The 22662-nt window shown below is 41.0% G+C and overlaps 1 protein-coding gene across 4 annotated transcripts in view; it reads left to right on the top strand.

Moving 5' to 3' along the window:
- gabbr1a (gamma-aminobutyric acid (GABA) B receptor, 1a) overlaps nt 1–22662 on the top strand; it is a 143113-nt gene that overhangs the window by 6449 nt on the left and 114002 nt on the right. For all 4 annotated transcript variants that reach the window (XR_014913838.1, XM_085423901.1, XM_085423898.1 and 1 more), the window contains exons 4-5: nt 4411–4549; nt 21147–21332. Coding sequence is in view for 3 of the 4 variants with exons in the window: in XM_085423901.1 (XP_085280027.1) it covers nt 4411–4549; nt 21147–21332 (325 nt within the window). In the remaining variant the exon portion in view is untranslated. The remainder of the gene's footprint in view (nt 1–4410; nt 4550–21146; nt 21333–22662) is intronic.

Genomic DNA, 22662 nt, shown 5'->3' with positions numbered 1-22662 from the left:
CATCTTTTGCTGTGAAGTACAGCCAGACTTTTGACCGCTTCGCTTTGGGCATTTTTAATCTGTAGCTCTGCTCTAAAAGAACGTACGTACCTGGGCCCGCCTACTATCCTCGGAAAGGTAAAATGATTGGCTAGAATCCAAAGTGTATCACATCTCAGGGAAAAAAAAAGCACCGAAGTGTGCGCTGCTTTTCGGTCTGGTTACTACCGTTTATGTCAGATGGCACCGGATACCGGTACCCATCCCTAGTGGTAATGCACTTAAGTATTTCCATGTTATACTACCACCTACTCGTACTATACTACATTTTGGATGCAGATGCACTTTGTAAAAATCCAATAATACTTGATTCTGTATATCAGTAAGATTTAAGTGTTAAACACATCAATGCATCAATAATTGTGATCTGGTAATTTATTATTCTTGACGTTAGAGTTGACGTTAGAGTTCATGCTCAAACTTTTTGACCCTTTACTAAACGCTGCTACATAAAGTGATGTTTAAACAGTAAAACAACACCACTTTTTGTGTATTATATCTGACTAAGAACGCAGGGCGGCACACAAGCCTGAAAATTGTTTTAAACATCTCGGAAACAGCGATGACTCTTTGCGCTTTGATGATGGAAACTTGGCAGTTTGATTGAAAGCATGCGTCACTTCAGTTTCTGAAGAGCAGTCCCTCGGTGGCTTTTAAACAGTCACTACAGTCACTGACGTGGGCAGTGAATGGGAACATGGCAGTGTGTTAAAAAATGATTTAAGGGCAAAGCGCACACACACGGATACACCAACCAGCTCTGATAACAGAGAGGGATCAGAACAGGAACTGGATGCTGAGCGATTCGATCAAATTCTTTATTTTTGGACTCTGAACGGTACCGAGGCGACCGAGTTGACACCAAATGAGAAACAATGAATCGGCTCAGTTGCAGCAGAAGTAGCTGAGCATGTGCTTATACAGAGATTATATGAAAGGAGTGTTTGGCAGTACTGTGACACTGAGAGCGGCTCAGGAAAAAGTCTATTTCATACTCAAAAATAAGTCACTTTTTACTTAATTCCTTCAGAAACATGAAAGACAATATAGACACTGGAAGTTCAAAGTCTTGTGAATATTTTAAAGGTTGAATGGAGTTTGTAGCGCAGTGTGAGTCAGAGGAGCTGAGCAGGTTAGAGTGAGCTGGGAGGAGTGTAAAAAAAAAATGGAGGGTTAAACTTGGAGGGATTTTTAAAGCTGGATTTCTCAGCATGAGCCACGTTTATAGTGTCATTATTAGCAGAAATAATAATGATGCTTCAGAGAAAAATGCAGCAATGACCTGCTGCCATTAAGACAAATCCACTTTATTAACTAAAGTAAGATTGCCTTGTTGCTTGATATAAAGAATGATCCTGTTGTGATTGGTGTTCGTTTACACCACGTTTACAGCTTGGCTTGAGTAAGGCACCCTGTCTATGATGAGTAGTAATGGTATAATTTAAAAACACTGGTGGCCCTGCCAGGAGGCTGCTACCCCTCATCCTCCAGCCAGTAGAAATTGTTAGGTGGCACAAATCCTCTGGAAGTACAAGTTTGAGAACACATAATTCCCAGGTCTCAGTCGATCTTAGTGGGGTGCACATGAGCCTTAGTGACTTTATTCAGCATATCAATTCAAAAAGCACATGGCTAAGCAAGAACCAGGAATAACACGTGCTAAAATTCTAATAAACATAAACCACTGAGAGCGCAGGCATCTCCTACGCCTGGTATTATTGCTTTATGACCATTGTGGTTTTTGATTGTTTGTAAGTCAAATAGCCTTTTGATGCTGTTTTTGCTGGATGGTCATAAAATAAAAGTGTATCAGCTGTTTTTTTTTTTTTTTATCTTTTCCTCAGCACAAAAGAATACTGACATCTTTCTCGAGTTAAAGGTTTTCAGAAAATTTGTCCTGTGACCTTGACCTTGAGGTCAAGTAGATACACCTGTGTTATCAATAAGAAAATTCTACGTTGCCTGATTCTCAAATTAACGTGTTCACAAAGTTCTCCGACTATTCTGACTTCCAGCTCTGATTTATTCGCAGTTCCATTCAGTCAATAGTCAGTCAGCTGAAGCTGTCATTTACATCAAATTAGCGGTCGGCCTCACTGACCACTCAAAGCACTTAACAGCATAACCAGACTACAGAATCTCAAGCAAAATCTTAAAATGCCCCAGATTTCATTTTCCTAAACAGATAAACATCACTTGACAAACACGCCGAGTCTGACATTAGTTGGACAAACTATGGATTTTTATGGCTGAAGATCAGTTGAATAGAAATCGAGAGTTTAGTGGTTCCACATGAAAACTGTTGGGTTTTTTTTTATAGCTTTAAAGGGAACTCTGTCCATTTGGAAAAAGAAAGCTCCATCAATATTATCTGGTTATTACAACTTTAAGCTAATGGTTCAGTTTTAGAGAACTTACTGTATCACAGTGTTTCTCAAGCTGTGGGGCATGGAGCCACCGCAGGTCAGCTGGTGACGATCAGAGAAAAAACAGGACGGAAATATAATGAGTGTTTGCCTGTGCTATCATCCCGAGCTTTATTTCTCTAAAAATTCAACTTGGATCCCATTTTATTTTTAATGTTTTTGAAAAAAATAGTGTGTGGTATTATTAATGTTTCTTTTTCTCTTCTTTAAGTGAGGGTACGCCAGAACAAGTTGGAGATCCACTGACTTATCAAGTCATTCAGAATTTAGTGGCTCTGTGGAAAATCTTGAAGTTTTGCTTAAAAAAATATATGTTTCATAGGTCAGCCTTTGCTGCATCAATTTTATGAGTTTGTATATTAAACATTCATATTTTAGAAAAAGAAAAAAGTCAAAGTGCTTCAGACTTGCTATCGTGACCTGGTATTGCTTCAGCTTAGTTGCTGAGTTGTCTGCTCCTGCCAAGGTGTGGATAAAAGCACTGAGGTTGGCTCAGAGGGACGCCACTTCTCGCTAGATCTCATCCTGCAGTTCCTGCTTTTAGCTAGTACTTAGTCCTAGCTAGCTAACATCCCAGCTAGCTGCGTGTTTGACACGAGCCTCTGTTGGGGTTGATGCCCGATTCCTTCTGAACAGTGATTTATTTATTTATTTATTTATTTGATTAACTGGGTCATGAGATCTGCTGTAGAATTTGTGCAATACATTATGTAAACACCATAAGGCGAGTGCCATTTCGTTCCATTATATTCAAAAGGAAGCAGACATTTCTACAGCTGATGTTCCCAAAATAGGGAAGCTAGCAAGAAAACAGTCTGGATAGATAAACAGCTTTACAGGCCACAGGAAACATATGTCAATTTGATTTTTGGTGTAAACTGTCCCTCTTAAAGGTTGGGGGCAAAAAAAATCCAAAACACATTTTATTCTACTTGAGGATTATAGAAATACAGCCACACTATTACATCACATAGAAAAGATTTACTTTAGACACACATGTCTTCCTAATTCAGATAAATATATTTATCATCTTTGCAAATAGGTACTGGGCAAACTTTTGATATTAGAAGCTTTTTGGATTAAGGTGGCCACATTTCAAACTGATATCTAACCAATGGCAGATCTGTGAAGTTTGCAAATGTGACAACGTCCTAGATATGAAATAATATGGTGTTCTGTTGCAGTAAAGCCCCAAATGACATTTACTTTTACCCCCTCATTTTAGAATGAACGAGTAATGAATATACAAAACTTTCATAAAAGTGTCTCAGTCGTTACAACAGTTAATCCTTTAATGCCAAGAGTGTCATATTTGATCCATGAGATCTTCATCATTGTGTGATTTTTCTTTTTTAAAAACCTAACTCCCTTATATATTTGTTTAAGATAAACAAACTGAGAAATTAATGTAGCATAAAATGATCCAATTAAATCTCATTTAATCAAATTGATATTTAATTGAATCTTTTATTTCATTTGTCAGAGGCTCCATTAAACATTCTGCTTTGCAAAATTTGAATTTTCTAGCAGTTATTCCATCGTTCAGGCTTTACTGGGTTAAAATGATTGCACATGCACTGTAAACTGTAAACTGCAAGCAGTGAAGCTTTTCTTCAACATGAAAACGGTTCCTTAGTTTCAAACTGCTTCCTTATTGTTCGTTGTTCAAATGTATGTATGCAGCTATGACCAAAGCCATTTAAAATGAAACATAAACCTTTTTGGCTCGCATATGTTTCCGTCCCCTCACAGGCAGAGGAGATGTAATTCAGAGAGCGACAGCACATCAGTTCAGACAGTATCACACTAAAATGTTTTCCCTTGTCGAGCTTTACTGTCGTGGCCATATGGCACTGTGACACAGAATGAAGAGGCTTCTTAAGTGAAGGAGAAAAACTTGCACACTTTCCTTCCCCTGATCTCTCTGCCCCTGTTCTCGTCACAGATCCGCAGTGTGCAGATCCTGCCTGTGGATTATGAGATCGAGTACATCTGCAGAGGCAACCGAGTGATCGTGGGACCGAAGGTCAGGAAGTGCTTACCCAACGGCACGTGGACAGACATGATGCAGGCCAGCAGATGTTGTAAGTCCTCTTTGGTCTCATTCCCATTCCCTTTTCCTCCCGTTCCTCGTCCTTCTTTCATTTTTCCTTTTCCCCCTGCAGACAGATCTTGTGCACAATAATCAGCTCTTAAGTGTCACGTCTGCTTAATCAGCATCAAATTAAAACCACACTTACGCTGAAATGAAATCCCAGTTGTTTTGACAGTGCTTCACCACCCTCCCTGTTTACTCTTTACACAAAGGAAAGTGTCACATACTGTGCAGCGTTCACTGTCGCCGTCTCCAAAACCGACGGCGGTTTCCAAAGTAAAGTGAACTGATGCAGTCTGACTTAATGAAATGAAACCACACATTTTAATTTGTCCTTTAGTGTTTCTTACACTGAAGCTGATTTAGCCCTAAAAACACTAGCAATCTGCTAATGCACGATGAATGATACATCAAGGATTTACCACAGGACTTCCTCTTTTTAAAGCAACTTCTTAAAGTGATAAGGAGACATTAGAAAGATGGTTACATTTTAACAGAAGCCTCGACGCGTGCAGAAGAAGCAGCCAGTTGTGGGGGTTGAAAATGATGCTGTCTGCTGCTACAAATTCTCCGCTGCTGCTTGCTTCATGCCTGAAATTAAAATGGCAGCTTCTGTAAAGTGGCTTAGGTGCTGCGATGTCTCTAATACTCTCAGAAATATATTTCACCAACATCAGAACCAGTAACACAGAATCTAAAAATGCAACCGTATCTCTTGATCCTTTCTATCAAAAACAAAATGTTTGTCCCACAAAATGCATTAACACAGAAATGGCTCCAAAAGGCCCCATTTCTTCTCAACTTGTCTAAAAATCATGTTTTCTTGAGCATTTAGGGGCCGTTTGGTCAAAGTGGAACTTCACCCAAAGCTCTGAGCCTAACTCCATCCACTGCATAGTGAGAGGGGTGGGGAGAGGGTGTGAGAGTGATTTGCAGACTGCGTAAAATACAGAGCAGCACCCGAAAGCAATTCATTTCCACCTGCCACAGAGTTATGAATTCAAATGGAGGAATTTTCCCTCCAGAATCTTCCGAAACAGGCTTTAATGTGGCGGAGGATCACGGTGGTCGGAAGCCATATTCATTTAAGCCGTTAGTTCATGGACATGGTGACGTGATGTCACCTCAGCGTTAGGTTGCTGCCAGTCTGAGCCAGAAGTGATCATATTTAGACGACAGGGCCGAGTTGTCAGCTAACACTGATAGAGTGTGCAGATACTGAGACATGTCTCTACAGAATAATGAAGTAATACAATGTCACTCATCAAACACCGGAGCTCTGTTTTCTTGGGCGGTCTGTCTCACACCGCGGCCACATTGTCACACAATTCCATTAAAATGCTCCAAATGGCACCAACAGCACAAACACAGTGGAGCAGTCCAGCTCAATGATAGGACACCCATCACAGTAGCCACGCCCCCAACTTTAAGCCTCACCAGTATTCAGGTGGAGTTTGACCACCATACATCGATTACGAAAGGAGGAAACTGTTGTGGCCTCAAGATGTTTATTAGTACGTTTGGTTAATTTAACACAAGAGTCTGTGGTGACCGGCTTTGGGAGCCGGAGGAACTCCAGTGTTTTGGTTTCTTTCTCTCTCCCTCCGTCTCGCTATCAACGGGTCATCCTTCCTTCTCCAACTATGCGCTGATACATGCAGGTGTGAAGAAAGAACGCAGCGTGGCGATTTATTTCTACTCCCGACAAAATCAGCGAAACATTGCACCAAAATCAAGACACACAGAGTAAACTGTAGTGAATGAAGCCTGTGAATTAGTAGCTTCTGTGTTATAAAAGGAGTGTGGTTTATCCATTCAAGAAGAGCAACCGGAGGAGGTGTGCCGCCTACCCCTGATTAGAGGGCATTTTTATCTATTTTTATATGAATTACACGATGTACAGTAATCCCAAATGGTTGCTTCCATCTCACTGGCTTTGCAGCGTTCAGGATGATTGAAAACAGTCGATGGTATGTTGAGCTAATTCCAGCCTATTATGTGTTTTATTCCAGTACAGTTATATGATTTAGTTTGAAAGCGTTTCCTTAATGTTTAACACGATAGACTTGGGTATTTACACATATGGAGCATCATTTGTGCTCATTCGGAGTTTTGTTTGTGTCTGCCTGGCAAATATAAGTGCAATATTTACTGTTTTAGCTCAGTTTCTCCTCCAACTCTGGAGAGAAATACTTGGTCGATGAAATACTGCTGTCTGTGTTGCTAACTCTGTCTGTTTGGCACTTGGTGCTGAGTACAGGGAGTGTACTGGGAGTTCATAAGAGCTTTTCTGCTGACAGTTTCCTGCTGTGGCTGAAAATGATGCTGAGTGAACCAAATCCAGACAAATCTTGTGTATAATATTCAGTTTTCAAGTGTCCTGTCTGCTTAATCAACAATCTTAATTTAAAGCCAAAACTACAATGAAATAAAGCGTCTGATGTTATGACAGCAAAGATTCACGGGGAGCTGTCTGTGCCGTCTCAACCTGCTTTTAGCCTTTTTTTGGTGTCTACCAACTCCTGCTGTGCACTTTGTTTGGCACTCGGTGGGGGTTGCTTTTATACATACCACTGTTAAACTACAATAGCATTAGGTAACATTATTTCTCAAAAGTAATGCAACATATTTACTGCAGTTTAAAGTAACCTGTTACATTACAGTAATACCGACTGAGTTGGAATACTTCATGGCTTTGCTATTAATAGTGGGCAGTTCTTCCTCTGTGATTGCTCATGGAGGATCTTCTGTGTAATACTGCAGAATCTTTACCTTCATCGTCAAGCTCCTTGTTAAATATTAAAGCTCTCATAGACCTCAAACAGGCTGAAATGCTGCAGCGAGATGTTAAGAGAGCTGTGCATAAATGTGTCTCCAAACCTCCATGAGCTGTTTAGAAGTGTGATAATGATCTAATAATAATGATATGATAACATTTGAAGTTACTCCTGTTAAAGATGGTTCTGAAAGCTACCGAAACACTGAGTGTACTCAGGTTTTCACATCACTGTAAATAAAACTGTAAACATGAGTGCAAATAAAATTAAATGCAGCTGAATTAACATGCAGAGAAAGAGTAAAACTTCATCTGGGTTTATAAAAATATTTTGAAACACATCTGATGTATTAAACTCGAAGGTCTTAGAAATACAAAAAAAAGCACATAAGCAGGTTAGTTTCTCAAACAAAAGGCGCCTGATATCAGACACAGTCATCAACCCCGACTCTGCATCTGTAACCAGCTAAACACATAAAAGAGACTGAAGAGTTAATCATGCCTGTGTGTGCTGACTCAGCAGGGATGGGCAAGGTGAGAGAAATTATCCAAAAGTGATACAGAATACTCGAGTACCTCATTACGTTACACTGGAATCTACGGTGAATTGTTGCCTGTGTCTGGTTCTTGTGTTTTCCTTTACATAAATAAAAACATTTAAACCATAAACTGGTGCACACAATAACAACAGCACTAACAGGTTACTGCAGTGTTTACTCTTTTCACATGTGGTTACTTTTCATGTCTTTGCAAACATGTTTTTAACTGGTTATTAAAGCAGGAGAGTCATGCACCATCTGTTTCCTCAGGTATCCGAGTGAGAATATTTCCAGTATTTATATTTATATACATGTACAGTCATGTTAGGTCTTTTAATGAATTTCAGGCACTGAAAGGAGTTCTTGTCCTACTTCCTTGTAAGCCATTCTACCCTTGGTGATGTTTCACTCACATTAGTCCCCAATGGTTTTACTGACCAGGACTGTGGAAAAGATGCCAAAGGAAGAGACTGCAGCATGGTGAAAAGCAAAAGAATGAACGTTATATTTTACATAAACCCTTTTTTTCTGAAAGAAATAAAGATGTAACCCATTTGTAATCACTGATATTGTGATATTTTGACATCTTTACATATTTTAATTATACAACTCTAGTACATGTAACCTTTCCCTCCCTCCATAAACTGACTGGCGCAGAGCAGATCGTGTTCAATGAATTTTCGGAGGTGTTTCATCTGAAAATAGCAGCTCGATTTGGCCGGGCACAATAGGAGAGCAGTGAGAGGGCCAAACCAGTAAAGCTGTAGCCAAACAGTTAAACAGTGAGCTGAAACCACTCCATGAGTCCAGACACTGCTGTAATTTCCCCCCGCTATTTTAAAATTGTCACATGATAACAAAATATTAGTATTCAAAATACTAATTACAGTTATTTTACATTTTCTAGTTTTAAAAGAGCCATTTTTACATGAAGCTTTCAGGTCATTTAAAAATCTATCCTGTTCTGTTTATCCAGTTCAGGGTGTGCAGGGGGGCTGGAGCCTATGCCAGCTGGGAGTGCAGAGGTGGAGCACACCCTGGACAGGTCTGCAGTCTGTCACAGGGTTGGTTAGCACTGTCGCCTCACTGCTTCCTCTGCCTACATCTCCAAAGACAAGCATGTCAAGTTAGTTTAAACTGATACTTCCTTTAAACTCTAACATAAATATGAGTTCAGTAAGATGAGGTACTAATAAAAATGATCCTAAATGCTAATAATACTATGATGTAGAAAACTGCTCTTACCATCACAAAGAATATTACCATATGGCCAGAGGGTGCCTCTCAGCAGCTGCAGGACTGTTTTGACAGGACTAACTGGGATATCTTTGAACATCAGGACTTGGAAATGTTCACAGACAGTGTCCTCTGCTATATAAAACACTGCATAGACACTGTTACAGCAGTCAAACGGATCCGGGCTTATCCCAACCAAAAGCCCTGGATGACCCGGGAGGTCAGGCAGCTGCTGAAGGAGAGGAACATTGCGTTCAGGTCTGGCAACAGGGATTACTACACCATAGCCCGATCCAACCTGAAGAGAGGCATCAGAGAGGCAAAGGGGGACTATAGGAGGAGGATTGAGGACCATCTGAAGAGTAATACCAGCCGGCAGGTGTGGCAAGGCATCCAGCACCTAACCAACTATAAGATCAATCTCGGAGCTGCGGACGGTGACCTGGAGCTGGCAGAGGAGCTGAATATCTTCTTTGCCCGCTTTGAGACCAGGGTACCAGAGGTATTGGAGCCACAGCAGCAACACGCCACCCATAGCAGCACCACCCTCACCCTGGAAGAGCACGAGGTGAGGCGCATGCTGCAGGCTGTTAACCCGAGGAAGGCGGCGGGTCCTGATGGTGTGCCAGGTCGAATATTGAGGGATTGTGCAGGACAGCTGGCTGGGATCTTCACCAGGATTTTCAACAAATCCCTCGCACAGGCGACTGTCCCACTCTGCCTGAAGTCCTCCACCATAGTCCCCTTGCCTAAGAAGCCCCACATCACCGGCCTGAATGACTACAGACCGGTGGCACTCACCCCAGTGGTAATGAAATGCTTTGAGAAGCTGGTCCGCAGACACATCACAGCAGCCCTGCCCCGCAGCCTGGATCCACACCAGTTTGCCTACAGAGCAAACCGATCCACGGAAGACGCTGTAGCCACAGCACTCCATGCTGCATTAACTCACCTGGAAGAGCATGGTAGCTATGTGCGGATGCTCTTCGTGGATTACTGCTCAGCTTTTAACACCATCCTTCCACACAAACTGGTGGCCAAGCTACAAGACCTGGGGCTTCCATACAGCACCTGCATGTGGATCAATAGCTTCCTCTCGGGCCGTAGACAGAGAGTCAGAGTTGGCCATCACACATCCTCAGCCCTGAGTCTCAGCACTGGCTCACCCCAGGGCTGTGTGCTCAGTCCACTGCTCTACTCTCTCTACACACACGACTGCACTCCTCGCCACCACAGCAACATCTTTGTGAAATTTGCAGATGACACCACAGTGGTGGGGCTCATTTCCAAGGGAGACGAGTCTACGTACAGAGACGAGGTGGAGCAGCTGACGTCATGGTGTAAGGCCAATAACCTCCTCCTCAACACTTCAAAAACCAAAGAACTCATAATAGACTTCAGAAGGAAAAAGGCAGAGATCCAACCACTATTCATAAATGGGGACTGTGTAGAAAGGGTGGCAAGCTTCCGCTTCCTGGGAGTCAATATAGAGGAGAACCTTTCCTGGAGTGTGAACACCTCCGAGCTGCTGAAAAAGGCCCAACAGAGACTGTACTTCCTGAGAATTCTCAGGAGGAATAACATCACACAGAGACTGCTGGTGTCCTTCTACAGAGCCACCATTGAGAGTGTTCTAACTTACTGCATATGCATCTGGTACACTAGCTGCACAGGGGCTCAGAGGAAAGCACTCCAAGGGATCATTAACACCGCCCAAAAGATCACTGGCTGCCCTCTCCCCACACTGGAAGTTCTACACAATGCCCACTGTTTTAAAAAGGCCCAAAACATCATAAAAGACACCTCACATCCTGGCCACTCCCTGTTCGAACTGTTGCCCTCAGGCAGACGGTACAGGGCAATCAGAGCAAGGACTAATAGACTCAAACACAGCTGTTATCCAACTGCAATAACACATCTGAATACTACAAAAAAATGTCCATCACGCCACTCTTGTGTTAATCTATGCACGGTCTGAAGCATGTGTGTGGGAATGTATGTGAATGTTTTACTGTTACATCTTATTAGTATTTTAAGTATTCTATCTATTTTATTTATTGAATTTTATTGTTTTATTTATATTTTGATATTGCTAGGGATGATGCAATGATCGGGGACCATTCTTCATTTCGTTGTTCTCGTGACAATGACAATAAAGTTTCTGATCTGATCTGATGTTCGCTTCTACGCCGCTCGTTATAATACTAAGGCAGGAACTGTGATCCTCTGATTGTTGCCATCGACCCCATGCCTTCTTACTAACGCAGACTTGTGCAGATTTTATACTTCCTCATTCAACAAGGCGACGCTCTGATAAACTGTAAGTGAAATGTTAGCGTGAGGAGACCAACAGTCAGTCTTTCCTTCACTGACCTGGTTGCTTCTGAAGGCCACGAGAGGCCGTTCAAGCACTGGAACAAAATGAGTTGTTACATTTGGACTCCTGCACCGTCCGACTCGGCCCTCACGTTCCAATGGTAGATTAAGCTGACTGACAAGGCAACAGAGCAAAATTCATACTGCTCACAAAAGGCTGATGTGAAACATCCATCCAGCTGTAAGCTCTCCTATTCCCAAAGCATTCCCTGCTCCTTTTTCTCATTACAAAGAATACTAAATGAAACCTTTTTGGTAAAGGAAAACTCTTCTGAGTGTAACTGAGCTGCAGCATGTTTTGAAGCTCTACTTTTACTGCTCAAGAAATGTTCGTTTCTAGTTCGTCAGCCACCCACAATACTGAACATCCATGAATACTTTTAGTGGAATTCATGCAATGCAAAAGCAAATACAGTACTGTGCAAAAGTCTTGAGCCACCCATCATTTCTTTATATTTTGCTACAAGAATGTAAAATTATTTCAGCAACTTATTGAAAGACATGCAGTTCTCCAGGCTTCATAAAGGCTCTTCAAAGCTCTTCTTTGGATGTTGGCTGCTTTCTGTTCAGTTCTCTGTCGAGTACTTCCATAGTGTTGACGTTTGGACTCTGGGGAGGCCAATCCATGCCTGATAGTGAGCCATTGTGGTTTATTTTTCTCTCCAGGTGAACTCGTACTGCAATGATTGTGTGTTTGGGATCATTGTTACACTAAACAGTGAACCTGTTGCTAATCAGCCCCAAACCAAGACAGAGCTTCCACTGTGTTTTACAGATGCCTGTAGACACACTGATGACGACTTGAACCAAAAACTACAAGTTTGGATTAATGACCATAAAAGATCTGTTAACCCTCATTTTCAGTCCTGTTCTTGTGTAATTTGGCCCTTTTCTCTATTTCCCTTCCTTAACTGTGGCTTCTTGACAGCCAGTCTTTCATTTACCAAAGAAGAACTTGAAAGAGCTTCGGAGAACCGGAGAGTTATTGCTCGACATCACTTGGGGGGGGAGAGTCTTGCTCCTTGGAAACATAATATGAAAAAATGAGCAGTCACTCAAGTCTTCTTCACAGTATTTTATGTCACCAATGACAGGCTGAAATAAAAGTGGTTACTTTGCAGTCTGACCATTTTTGGTGAGTAAAGCCAACAAGCAGGTGAACAGCGAGTGGGTGAAAAACACAAAGCTTCAAATGGGATGGAAAAAACAGGCTGTGGTCAAAAACAAAACTCCAATGCTTTTCCCTAATCACATTTTTGTTGTTGTTTATGTTGTTGTTGTTTCACCTTGATGGAAAACATCACGAGGTGAAGGAGACTTGGGGAAAACCACCACAGTGCTCAGAGAATCTGCACTTGTGCTGGATTGCTTGATAAGCTCATAACGGATGTTGCTGATATGAGTCTGTTGCATTAAAACTACAACATCTAAGAAGATGAACTACAAAAACCTCACCTTCCATACTAGGGCTGAACGATTATGGAAAATAATCTAATTGCGATTTTTTGCCCCAATATTGCGATTGCGATGCGATATGCGATTATTTTTTAAGGTATTTGTCTTCTGTATTATTAAACAAAGACAAGCAATACATCATATAGTATGGCCAATACTATATTACATTAATTTTAAACTGTTCTTTCCTGGAAGACAGACCTCTGTTATGATGACATGAGGTGATGCATGAATTGATGACTGACATTTTTATTTAACTTCTTCAATCACAACAGTATATTTGAACATACACAATAGTTTATTTTTAGCTCACAAACATCTGAGCATAAAGTGCTGACAAGGAACCCTGGTGTAAACATTAAAATGAAAGTCAGTACAATGTGCAGATTGCAGAAATATACATAAAAAAAATCAGTGGCTTTACCACACTCAGTTTTTCGACATCTGTGAACTACTAGACAGTCATTCAATTAAAAAATAATATTAAATAAATAAAACTAATAAATAAAAAATACACACATCTTACTGATCTCTGCAGTCAGTAACATTACACATAAAGTGCAAACATAATAGCAATTGTATAAACACACACACAAACACGCCTTTAAAGTTTAAAGGCGTGAAATTGGACGGTCTAGTTCTGATTAGCGTCACCGCTGTCTCGGTGGAGTTTAATAAACTCGGCCGTCTGCTTCTTGCTATCTAAAATATAACCAGACACTGGTGTAAATTCTCGACTGTCTCATACTTCTGTTTAATAAGTTTTCTGTTTGACGTTTAGTCAGCTGTGTGAAAACCAAGGAGGAACCCACCCGGGGGATTAATAAAGTTTTATTTTATCTAATCTAATAACTTTAATCTCAGCCAAACCGATTTACTCACGAACAAACAAAACACTGAAAAAAGCCCAACAATAACATTTTTAGGTTGTCTAAGTGACTTATATATTACGTTTAACCCGAGCAGCGAAACTCCGCGGTGATCTGAAAATGATGTGCCGGGAGTTGTGCCGTTCTCGGCCGCATCAGTAACCCTCGAGCTCCCGGCTAGCTGTCGAGCTGGTGGGTAGCAGACGCCTCTGAAAACGTCGAAGCACTTTTGCAAATATGGGATATCTTGATAAACCGAGCAGATATTTGATGTTTACACAACTACTTTCTCGCCTGAAAATATGTTAAAAGTTTATTTTGTGACCCAGAAAGATTAGTATGAGTAATTTTAAAACTTAGTAGCGGCCGCCATTGCTGGAAACTGGAGTTTGGCTGGGCCGCGCTATGAATTCTGGGATATGTTAGTAATTTGGACAGCCTTCGGCGCGTCGCTGTGACGTAATCGGTCTACAAATGCGGCCTCAGGAGGATGCAGCCCATGAATTGTATAATATAATCGCAGTATAATCGCAGCCTTTGCGGTTAGAAAATTGCACTTGATCATGTCGCGATATTATCGCAAATGCGATATATCGTTCAGCCCTATTCCATACCCAATGTTTTTCACCACAGTCTGTATATAAAGGATGGTGTCAGTGACGTCCCACTCTGAAGTCTCAAACTGGCATCTTTTTGGAAGCAGACGTCATAAATGAGGGGTGACTGTGAAACCCTCGGACAACACACACACTGATGACTTGTGATTGACAAATTGCTTGTCAATGGCGCGCTCTGGTTTATTTCCAATTCTCACTCTAATAAGGACCATCATTTGCAACAGTAACATCATGCTGTATTCAGCAAGAAAGAAGGCAAAGGCCACTTTCCCACAGACTTCTACACCGGGAAGAGAAAACCCCCCTGAATACAATCATTTGCAAATCTAATTAACCCATAATTTATTAGCAATAGAACATATTGAATGTTTAAGCAGCGAAAATTCTAAGAAAATAAAATCAGTAATTTTGAATTTGATGGCAGCGACACATCACAAAAAAGCTGGGATGGGGTCGTGTTTCCTACTGTGTAGCATGCCCTCATCTTTTAACTAAAGTCCATCTGGGAACTGTGGAGACCAGCTGTGGGAGGTTTGGGGGAGGAATGCTGTCCCATTCTTGTCTGATTGAAGAATTTTAGCAGGCAGGCCAGTTCAGCACCCCGATTCTGCACAATTTAACAATGTTTTGCTGAAATACACAAGGTCTTTAAAAAAAAACACGTTGCTCTAAAACCTGCATAACTTTCAGCATCGATAGAGCCTTTCCAGATGTGCCAGCTCCACAGACACTAATCCACCTCCATACCGTCAGAGACGGAGGCTTGAGTGCTTATAACAAGCCCCCCCCCCCTCGTCTTTAGTCTGGAGGATGTGGTGTCCATGTTTCCCAAAAAGAATTTCAATTTTCAGTTCGTCTGACCACAGAACAGTTTTCCACTTTGCCTCAGTCCTTTTTAAATGAGCTTTGGCTGAGGCTGGCTCAGGCATCCAATACTGATTTCTGGCCTCGTCCCTTGCACTCGTGTCACACATATCAAATTTGAATTGAGTTAATATTTTATAATATAGTTTCTCAGTTAAAAGGTTTGATATGTTTCTGTGTTCTACGTTTGGTTTATGAGATCTGAAAATCACTGCGTTCTGGTTTTCTGTACATTTTACCCACAAACTGACCTGCACAGCGTCCACATCACTGCAGACACTATTACTGATGTGAAAAAAAGCTCACTAATCATCACAGTGAGTTGAAATGAAGTGGCTGTAATAGAAAATGCTCCCCAGCCTCTGGTCCACTCGTTTTTCCCTCTTCCTGCTGAAGACGATCCATCTTAACAGTTCCTTTACGAAAGCTTTTAGCATCTTTGAAGTCAAATTAATTAACCATAATCCTAAAAGCTGGCAGTACAACAATGCTCAGAATGAGGACGTAAGCTTTGCAAACAGAGCTGCAATACAACCTCTACTTCACTTTGATCATTTTAATTTGGCTAATTATATTTTATTTATGGAGCATTTTTCTAAACCTATGTTACAAAGTGCTGCACGTGGTAAACGGGCCATAACCAGCAGACTCGCCTACATTACTGTTATTTCCATTTCGGCTATTAATTAAACAGTTTGTTCAAAGCACATCAGCATATTTGCAAGTTATGGTGTAAGATGGAAGCAGACATAATTTAAACGATATGATCTGTGACGCTTCTCAGCCTTGTTGTTTCTCCATGAACGGGCTTTTAGTCTGTCACTTTGAATTCTGATCTCATTTCATAAAGACGGCCCAGCGCATGTGCTAAAGAGAGAAATGAAAGAAGCATTAATGCAACTTTCCTTAGTATTTAGAGAATAAGATTAGCTCTTTTTATGGTCACCACATAGATACTTACAGATCACATGACTCAGACCCTCCTGATCATAACTGACTATTTAACCACAACCGCGACCTCCTGTCAGGTAAACCTGTGACTTTTAAACTGGACTTTAATGACCCCATTTTGGACACACGTGGCCAGTGTGTCAAAGCACAGGCAGTGAGAAAAAAACGGGACACAGAGATGAGAATATGTTTATTCTACAGGGGAGATGAAGCCTTTTCCCTCTGCTCCCTGCTTGGAAAATAAGTGAAGGCCTATAAAATAAATACATGTAAATATGAAATGATCTGTACTGTCTCCACTGAGGCCGTCTGTGTCTTCAGAGACATTTAGATGATGTTTAATGAATAAATTTGCACTATGAAATTGATTGTATCTCTCTACAAACCAAATTTGTATTGGCTCTTGCAAATTTTGAAATAAGGGCAGCAATCCAGTCAAATCCCAGTTGAAACCTCCCATTTTTGTTCTTCCAGTTCACATTTAACACCAGTGGAAATCTTCCCAGGAGTACACTCTCAGAAGCAGGATTTTTTGTTTTCTCTGGCTTACGTAAGAGCACAAGCTGCAATGTGCAGATTGGAGTTTTATTTTGTACTCGCATGCTGGAAGGAAGATTCGACAAACTCGGCAGCTTAACAGAAAAACACCGAGGAGCCCGGCCATTTCCAGATCAGACAAAAAAGAAAAAAGCTATTCCTGTTTTATTTTTCCTGGTAACTAACGCAAAACTTTCCATTTTCCAACTTTCTAACGACTCCGTCACTACTTTGTGCCCGTTTTGTTTCTGAGACGTGTGTGGGAACACTGCCAGATGTACTAGAAACTAGTGCCTGGAAATATGCAAACAAGGGAAAAAAATAATCTCACAGGATGAATTCATTTAAATCTCAGACACATTTTCAGCTTTTTGCTCATTTATATTCCACTTTTACCTACTGCAGTGCTTGCTCAGATGAAGGAATCTATTCATGTGTGGACTGTAGGGAAGGTCGTTCGTTTTCTTTCTGCAGCAGCCGTAACTAGAAGAGATGAAAAACCTTGAAAAAATAGACTTTTTTTAACCCGTTGCCTCTGTCACCGAGGCTGCCGTCTGATTGCGTTCCTTTCTTCTCGTTTAGATTAGTCGCCGTGAACATCACAGGGCTACTACATGACGACAGACTCTGCAGTGGAGCCACTTTTCATTACAATTAATGAAATGTGTGGCATCATGACTAGCCTTGTTTCCAGAGAGAGTGACGCTATCCCCAGACCACGTTGGGCATGATTAAAGCTAACTAGAGGCATGCCTGTGGCCAGCTGTGAGGAGGGATTTTTCTGGCTCAGAAAAGCGAGCTTGGGGAGTGAAGCATGATTGGTCTGCATGTAGTTAAAGCAGCGTTTTACCTTATTTAGCAGCAGTCATTTTCCTCTTATTTCTGGGAAGAAATAATATACATAACCATGAAAAACAAAAACAAGTATTTTATGCTTATGTGAATGAAACCCCATTTAAAAATCTTACAAATGGTCAAACAGATTTATATCATTGGTGATTTAACCTCTCTGATGTGTCCCCAAAATATTTTACATGCAAGAAAATCTCCAACAAAGTCTGCCTCAATTTCTTTGATACAAACCAAATGCATTTTACTTTTGTAACTCCTACTAACAGACTATGTTTTACACAAATTTTCCTTTTTAAGGGGTTTCTGTCAGTAAGATCACGATTTGTGTAATTTTTGGGAGCAAAAAATAAGATTTGGATTAAAACGGTGGTTAAGTACTTTCCTCTGAGACATGTTTAATTCAGCTCACTTTCCTGTAATTAAAGGGTGCTTAACATTTTTTACAGAAGGCCCGACTGACTAACATAAAGTAAGTGAAGGGTCAAAGATTGGATAATTAAACATGACACTTGGAGTGCTGAGCTATCCATGAATTTGGCTGATGTGGCAGATTATTTTACAATTGGCAGTTTGCCAGCCTGGGGCCTTCTATTGTTGGAACAGGCTGACTTCCTGTTTCCTGTTAACAGTTTGAAGTGCAGATTGACATGGCTAGTAAAGGATTCTGCAGTCCTGCAGAAACCCCAAGCACACCCATACTGTTTCTACTGGAACTCAGAGGATTAAGATGTAAATGTGAGCACCTCAGTAAAAGCAGAGCTTTAGACAGTTTGCAGGTCTGGAGCGCTCACGTGTGTTTGTGTTAACACAGTGCCAAAATCTTCCCAGCAAATTTCCCTCAAGATCAGACGGTGCAATCATCAGAGAAACCAGAAAAAGTCCAAGAGCTTCACCTCAGACTCTACAGGCCTCAGTTAGCTCAAGACAGTACAACTGGAAATAGGCTAAACAAGTATGGTTTGTTTATGAAGGTTCCAGAAAAAAACCCCCAAAACTCTTCTGTAAAAAGAACCAGCGTGACTTAAGTTTGCCAAGTTACATCTAAACAAGTCACAAGACTTCTGGAGCAGTGTCCTCTGGACAAACGAGACCAAAGTGGAGATGTTTGGCCATAATGTACAAACACTTGCATATCAGCACAAATGCCTCACACCAGCTGTCAGCACGGTGTTGGTGGACTGATGATTTGGGCTCCACCAACACCCGGGCTCCTTACAGTTATTGGTTTCACCATGAATTCCTCTGTTTCAAAGGTGAGGTCATCTGTACAGACGACAATGATCTCAAGATGATCTCGAGCTCAGCAGCAAATCTACAACAGAGCGTCTGCAATGGTTCACTCATAGTCCCGACCTGAGCTGACTGAAATACTGGGGCGGGGCCTCAGGACAGCAGAGTTGTGTGAAAACTCTTTTTCTTTAAAGTATTTCTAATAAATCAATATCGGTGGCACTAACACTGAGGCATGCTTCAGTCAGTTGCTGCTTTGTTTAGTAAGATGAAGCAATAATTGTTTGATATGTTGTTATTAGTAAGAATTGAAAGGTTCACAGCTGTGTAAATTAGGCAGATGTTAAATGTGTGTACTCTCACCAATATTAGCGGCTCATTCACAGCACGCAGCGCCACATGTTTGATTTAGCAGATTTTTGCAATGCCTGATACTCTTCCTGACGCAGCCCTCAATGTCGGATTTGTTTCTCCACACGGGGATGAACTGGGAACCTTCTGCTTGTTAGGCACATCTATAAACCACTACACTGTAGAGCCACTCCTCAAGGCTGTTTCTTAATATTAGGCTTAAGTTAGCTAACATTTACAGACTGCTGAAACTACTGATGAAAAATATATAAATATCACAGGTTTTACTCCTTTCAAATTGACACTGTAGGTGCAGCAACTAAAAACCTCGAACAAGTTTGAATGTCAGTGACCTCGACCTCAAGGTCAGAGGTCAAGTTTTCTGAAAATCAAGTCAGTGTGATAACCTAGCATAGGATATCCAAATTCATAGCACAGGTGCCACTGGCAGCATCTTTATAATTCTGCCTCTGGAATTATAATAATAATAATAATAATTATCCAATTACTTCTGAAAATGGGCGACTTTGTATAAAGAGGCTGTGTCTTCTAAACAGAAAATGAAAAGGTTTTATAAAACAATTTGACTTAAGGCTGAAAGTCGGCACGTTTGATTTAAATCCACTGCAGTGGTGTACCGAGCAAAATCCTGACTGGAGACATACACAGGGAGATTTGAGAAATACAACAACGCCCTATCTTGACTTGTCAACATGTGTTGATTACCAGATATGTGAAAAGTCGAAGGAAAACTGGCTTTTTTTTTTTTTACTTGTGCCTAATCAAAACTGTAAATACGAGAGTGACTAACAGCTTTATAGCTGTGAGTCAGTGACACCGATGTTACTGAACCCGATCTAAAAATTCTCAACTGCAGCTACCAAATTCGATGCCACAGAAATGAAGCACAACAAGCCTCCATCTATTTTAATCATAGCGGCATCAGGGAGACTCTTTACTGAATGAAGGTCGTGTTTTAATGAGCGACGCGCTCTTTTTGCTCCTTTAATTGACTCGAATGAAGCAGTTAATGTTTTTTATGTGAACGTTATCCTGAGTGGAGATGGCTTTCAAGCTTGGTAACACATTATAATCACCGTCAGTATTTACAGTAAATAAACAAAAATATAAATGAACTACATTTGAATCAACTATCAGGCCAAACAGTGAATTATTTTAAAAACAGAGCTCAAACAATGCGAACAGGTACCGAAGCTTGTTTCTGTTCATCTGCGCCATAGACGTTAAATTCTTGAAGCGATGTTTTAAAAACTGTTAGAAATCCCATTATTGTGATTTCATGCCCCAATAATTTAATGTGACTGTCTCTTGAATTTATTAATTTATGAAGGCTTAAAATTAGTGCAAAACCCCCAAAAAACATTTAGAAGTGCCAAATTTCAACGCACCTCTAATCTGAAAGAGGCAGAAATATTCATAGCATGAAGGAAAGCTTCGTTATATATGTATGAAAGTAATTGACCAAACAGATCACGTGATTCTGAGGTGGAAATTCACTGATTTCTTTGCTTCCCATGGTGGATCCACCAGGTTTAAATAAACCATAATTATCCTCTGAGTGTCTTTCAACCCGTCAATTTGGTTTTCGCATTACTACTGTTTTTCACTCTTCCTGCTTTTTTAAATCCTGTTTTCAGGCTTTTTACTGATAAACCTCAGTACTGAACAGCAACCCCATTAAACAAGGAGAGGAACTGAGCAGTGAACGAAGCGGAGCGTAAATCAGCTTAGAAGGCCGAGCGTTTCCCCGGGAGCTGGTAGACAGAGAAATGGAGCTGAGGGTTAAAACTGGACTTGGAGGCACCCGGTCGTGCAGACAATGAATTCATCTCCCTTTGAGCAACATTTGTGCAACTCCTTCTTTGTGTATTTATGGATTTACCTTTCCATAACTCCCTCTTCTTGTTTCCAGTGCTGCTGTGCCCGCGGGTGTGGACGTCTCTGGAGAACGGCAGGGTGACGGCGAAGCCTCCCGGGCCCCCCGTGGAAGGAACCGTGCTCCATTACAGCTGCCACGCCGGCTTCATCCTGGAGGGCAGAAACATCAGCCATTGCACTAAGCTGGGCAAGTGGGACGCGCCTAAACCCACCTGCCTGTGTGAGTGTCTCAGAATATATCAGGTTTTCCATTATACTGCGCCTTCTAGCAGAATTAAGATAATTATGTCATATAGTGGGATGCCATTTTCTGTTACATGAGAGATTCAGCGGGCGAAGCAAGCCGACTGACAACAAAGAGCGTAATTAATGACACTGAAACTATGACTGGAGCCATGACTGGAGTTGCAAATGATGGTGATGAATCATAGTAACAACTGGAGGCTATAATTTACTCAGTGAGGAAAAATATTGAGCCTTTATTGATATTTTACACCTAAAACAACAAATTGGTTAATAAATAGAAAATTAAAACAGCAGCTGCTTTGATGGCAAATTAATACATGGTTTCTGCAGTAATAAAAGAACACTGATGTATTTTAAGACCTCAGGAGGAATAAAACTAGGTCTAAACAACTAATTATGTGAATAATATTCAGGCTTTAATAAAGAATGATAACTGGGTCATTCCCTGGAAAACCAAACGAGTGCCAAACATGGAGCGAACCACAGCTAGAGGATGAGGCTGGTAACAAAATGTAGGCGCAAAGGAGGCTTTTGATAGGCTGTCACCTGTCGCACGCGTGGTCATATAGACCTGGGAAGTTTACACAAAATTGACTTTTTAAAGTTTTCTCCAGTAAATGAATCAAACATCCAGGACACCGATGCTTCTTTCTGTTCCAGGCATTAAATTTATGCAATTTAATAAAATACAATCCATGACATTAATGCTCACAGCTGGTTACAGGAATCAATCAATCATGAAATATAAAATACTTACGGCCTTATTTAGGACTTTTTAATGAACTGGCAACCAGTCTCTGGTTCCAGCTTCGCTAAAGAGCAGATTAAATGCTTTTTACACTAATTAGAAAATCTTTATATTGACACACTACAGGCAAACACAGCACTGATCCATTTCAGGATTCTGACTTGATGCTTTCAGGCTAACAGAAACAAACTATACAGAATATTAGGCAGGCACTTGAATATTTGTTTCTGTAAGATTCGAGCTGGATGTTCAATCTCAGCTTGGTCATGTGACATTTTGTACTTTGAGTAGTGTTCATCAAGCTTCAGTTTATCTCATTTTTTGCTAATCAGCAACTTTGTTATCTAGAACGAGCAACTTTTCATCCCCCTTTAGGAAGTTTTTCTCCTTCTCAAAGGCACGTAGTGAAGAATCTGCAGCACTCCTCTGCAGCACAGCTCTCGCAGCCATTGCTCTCCCGCTGCTCTCCCTCTCTGTTCTCATGCACAGCCTCTATGTGGGAGCTGCTGCTGTGCAAAGTAAGAGACTGTCTGTAGCTTCTAATTTTCCCTGTCAG

Source organism: Rhamphochromis longiceps, linkage group LG11, assembly GCF_057381845.1.
Source record: "Rhamphochromis longiceps isolate RC_006_pf linkage group LG11, R_longiceps_female_GT1.1, whole genome shotgun sequence".
NCBI classification, from domain to species: domain Eukaryota; kingdom Metazoa; phylum Chordata; class Actinopteri; order Cichliformes; family Cichlidae; genus Rhamphochromis; species Rhamphochromis longiceps.
This window is presented reverse-complemented; position numbering and strand designations above follow the sequence as displayed.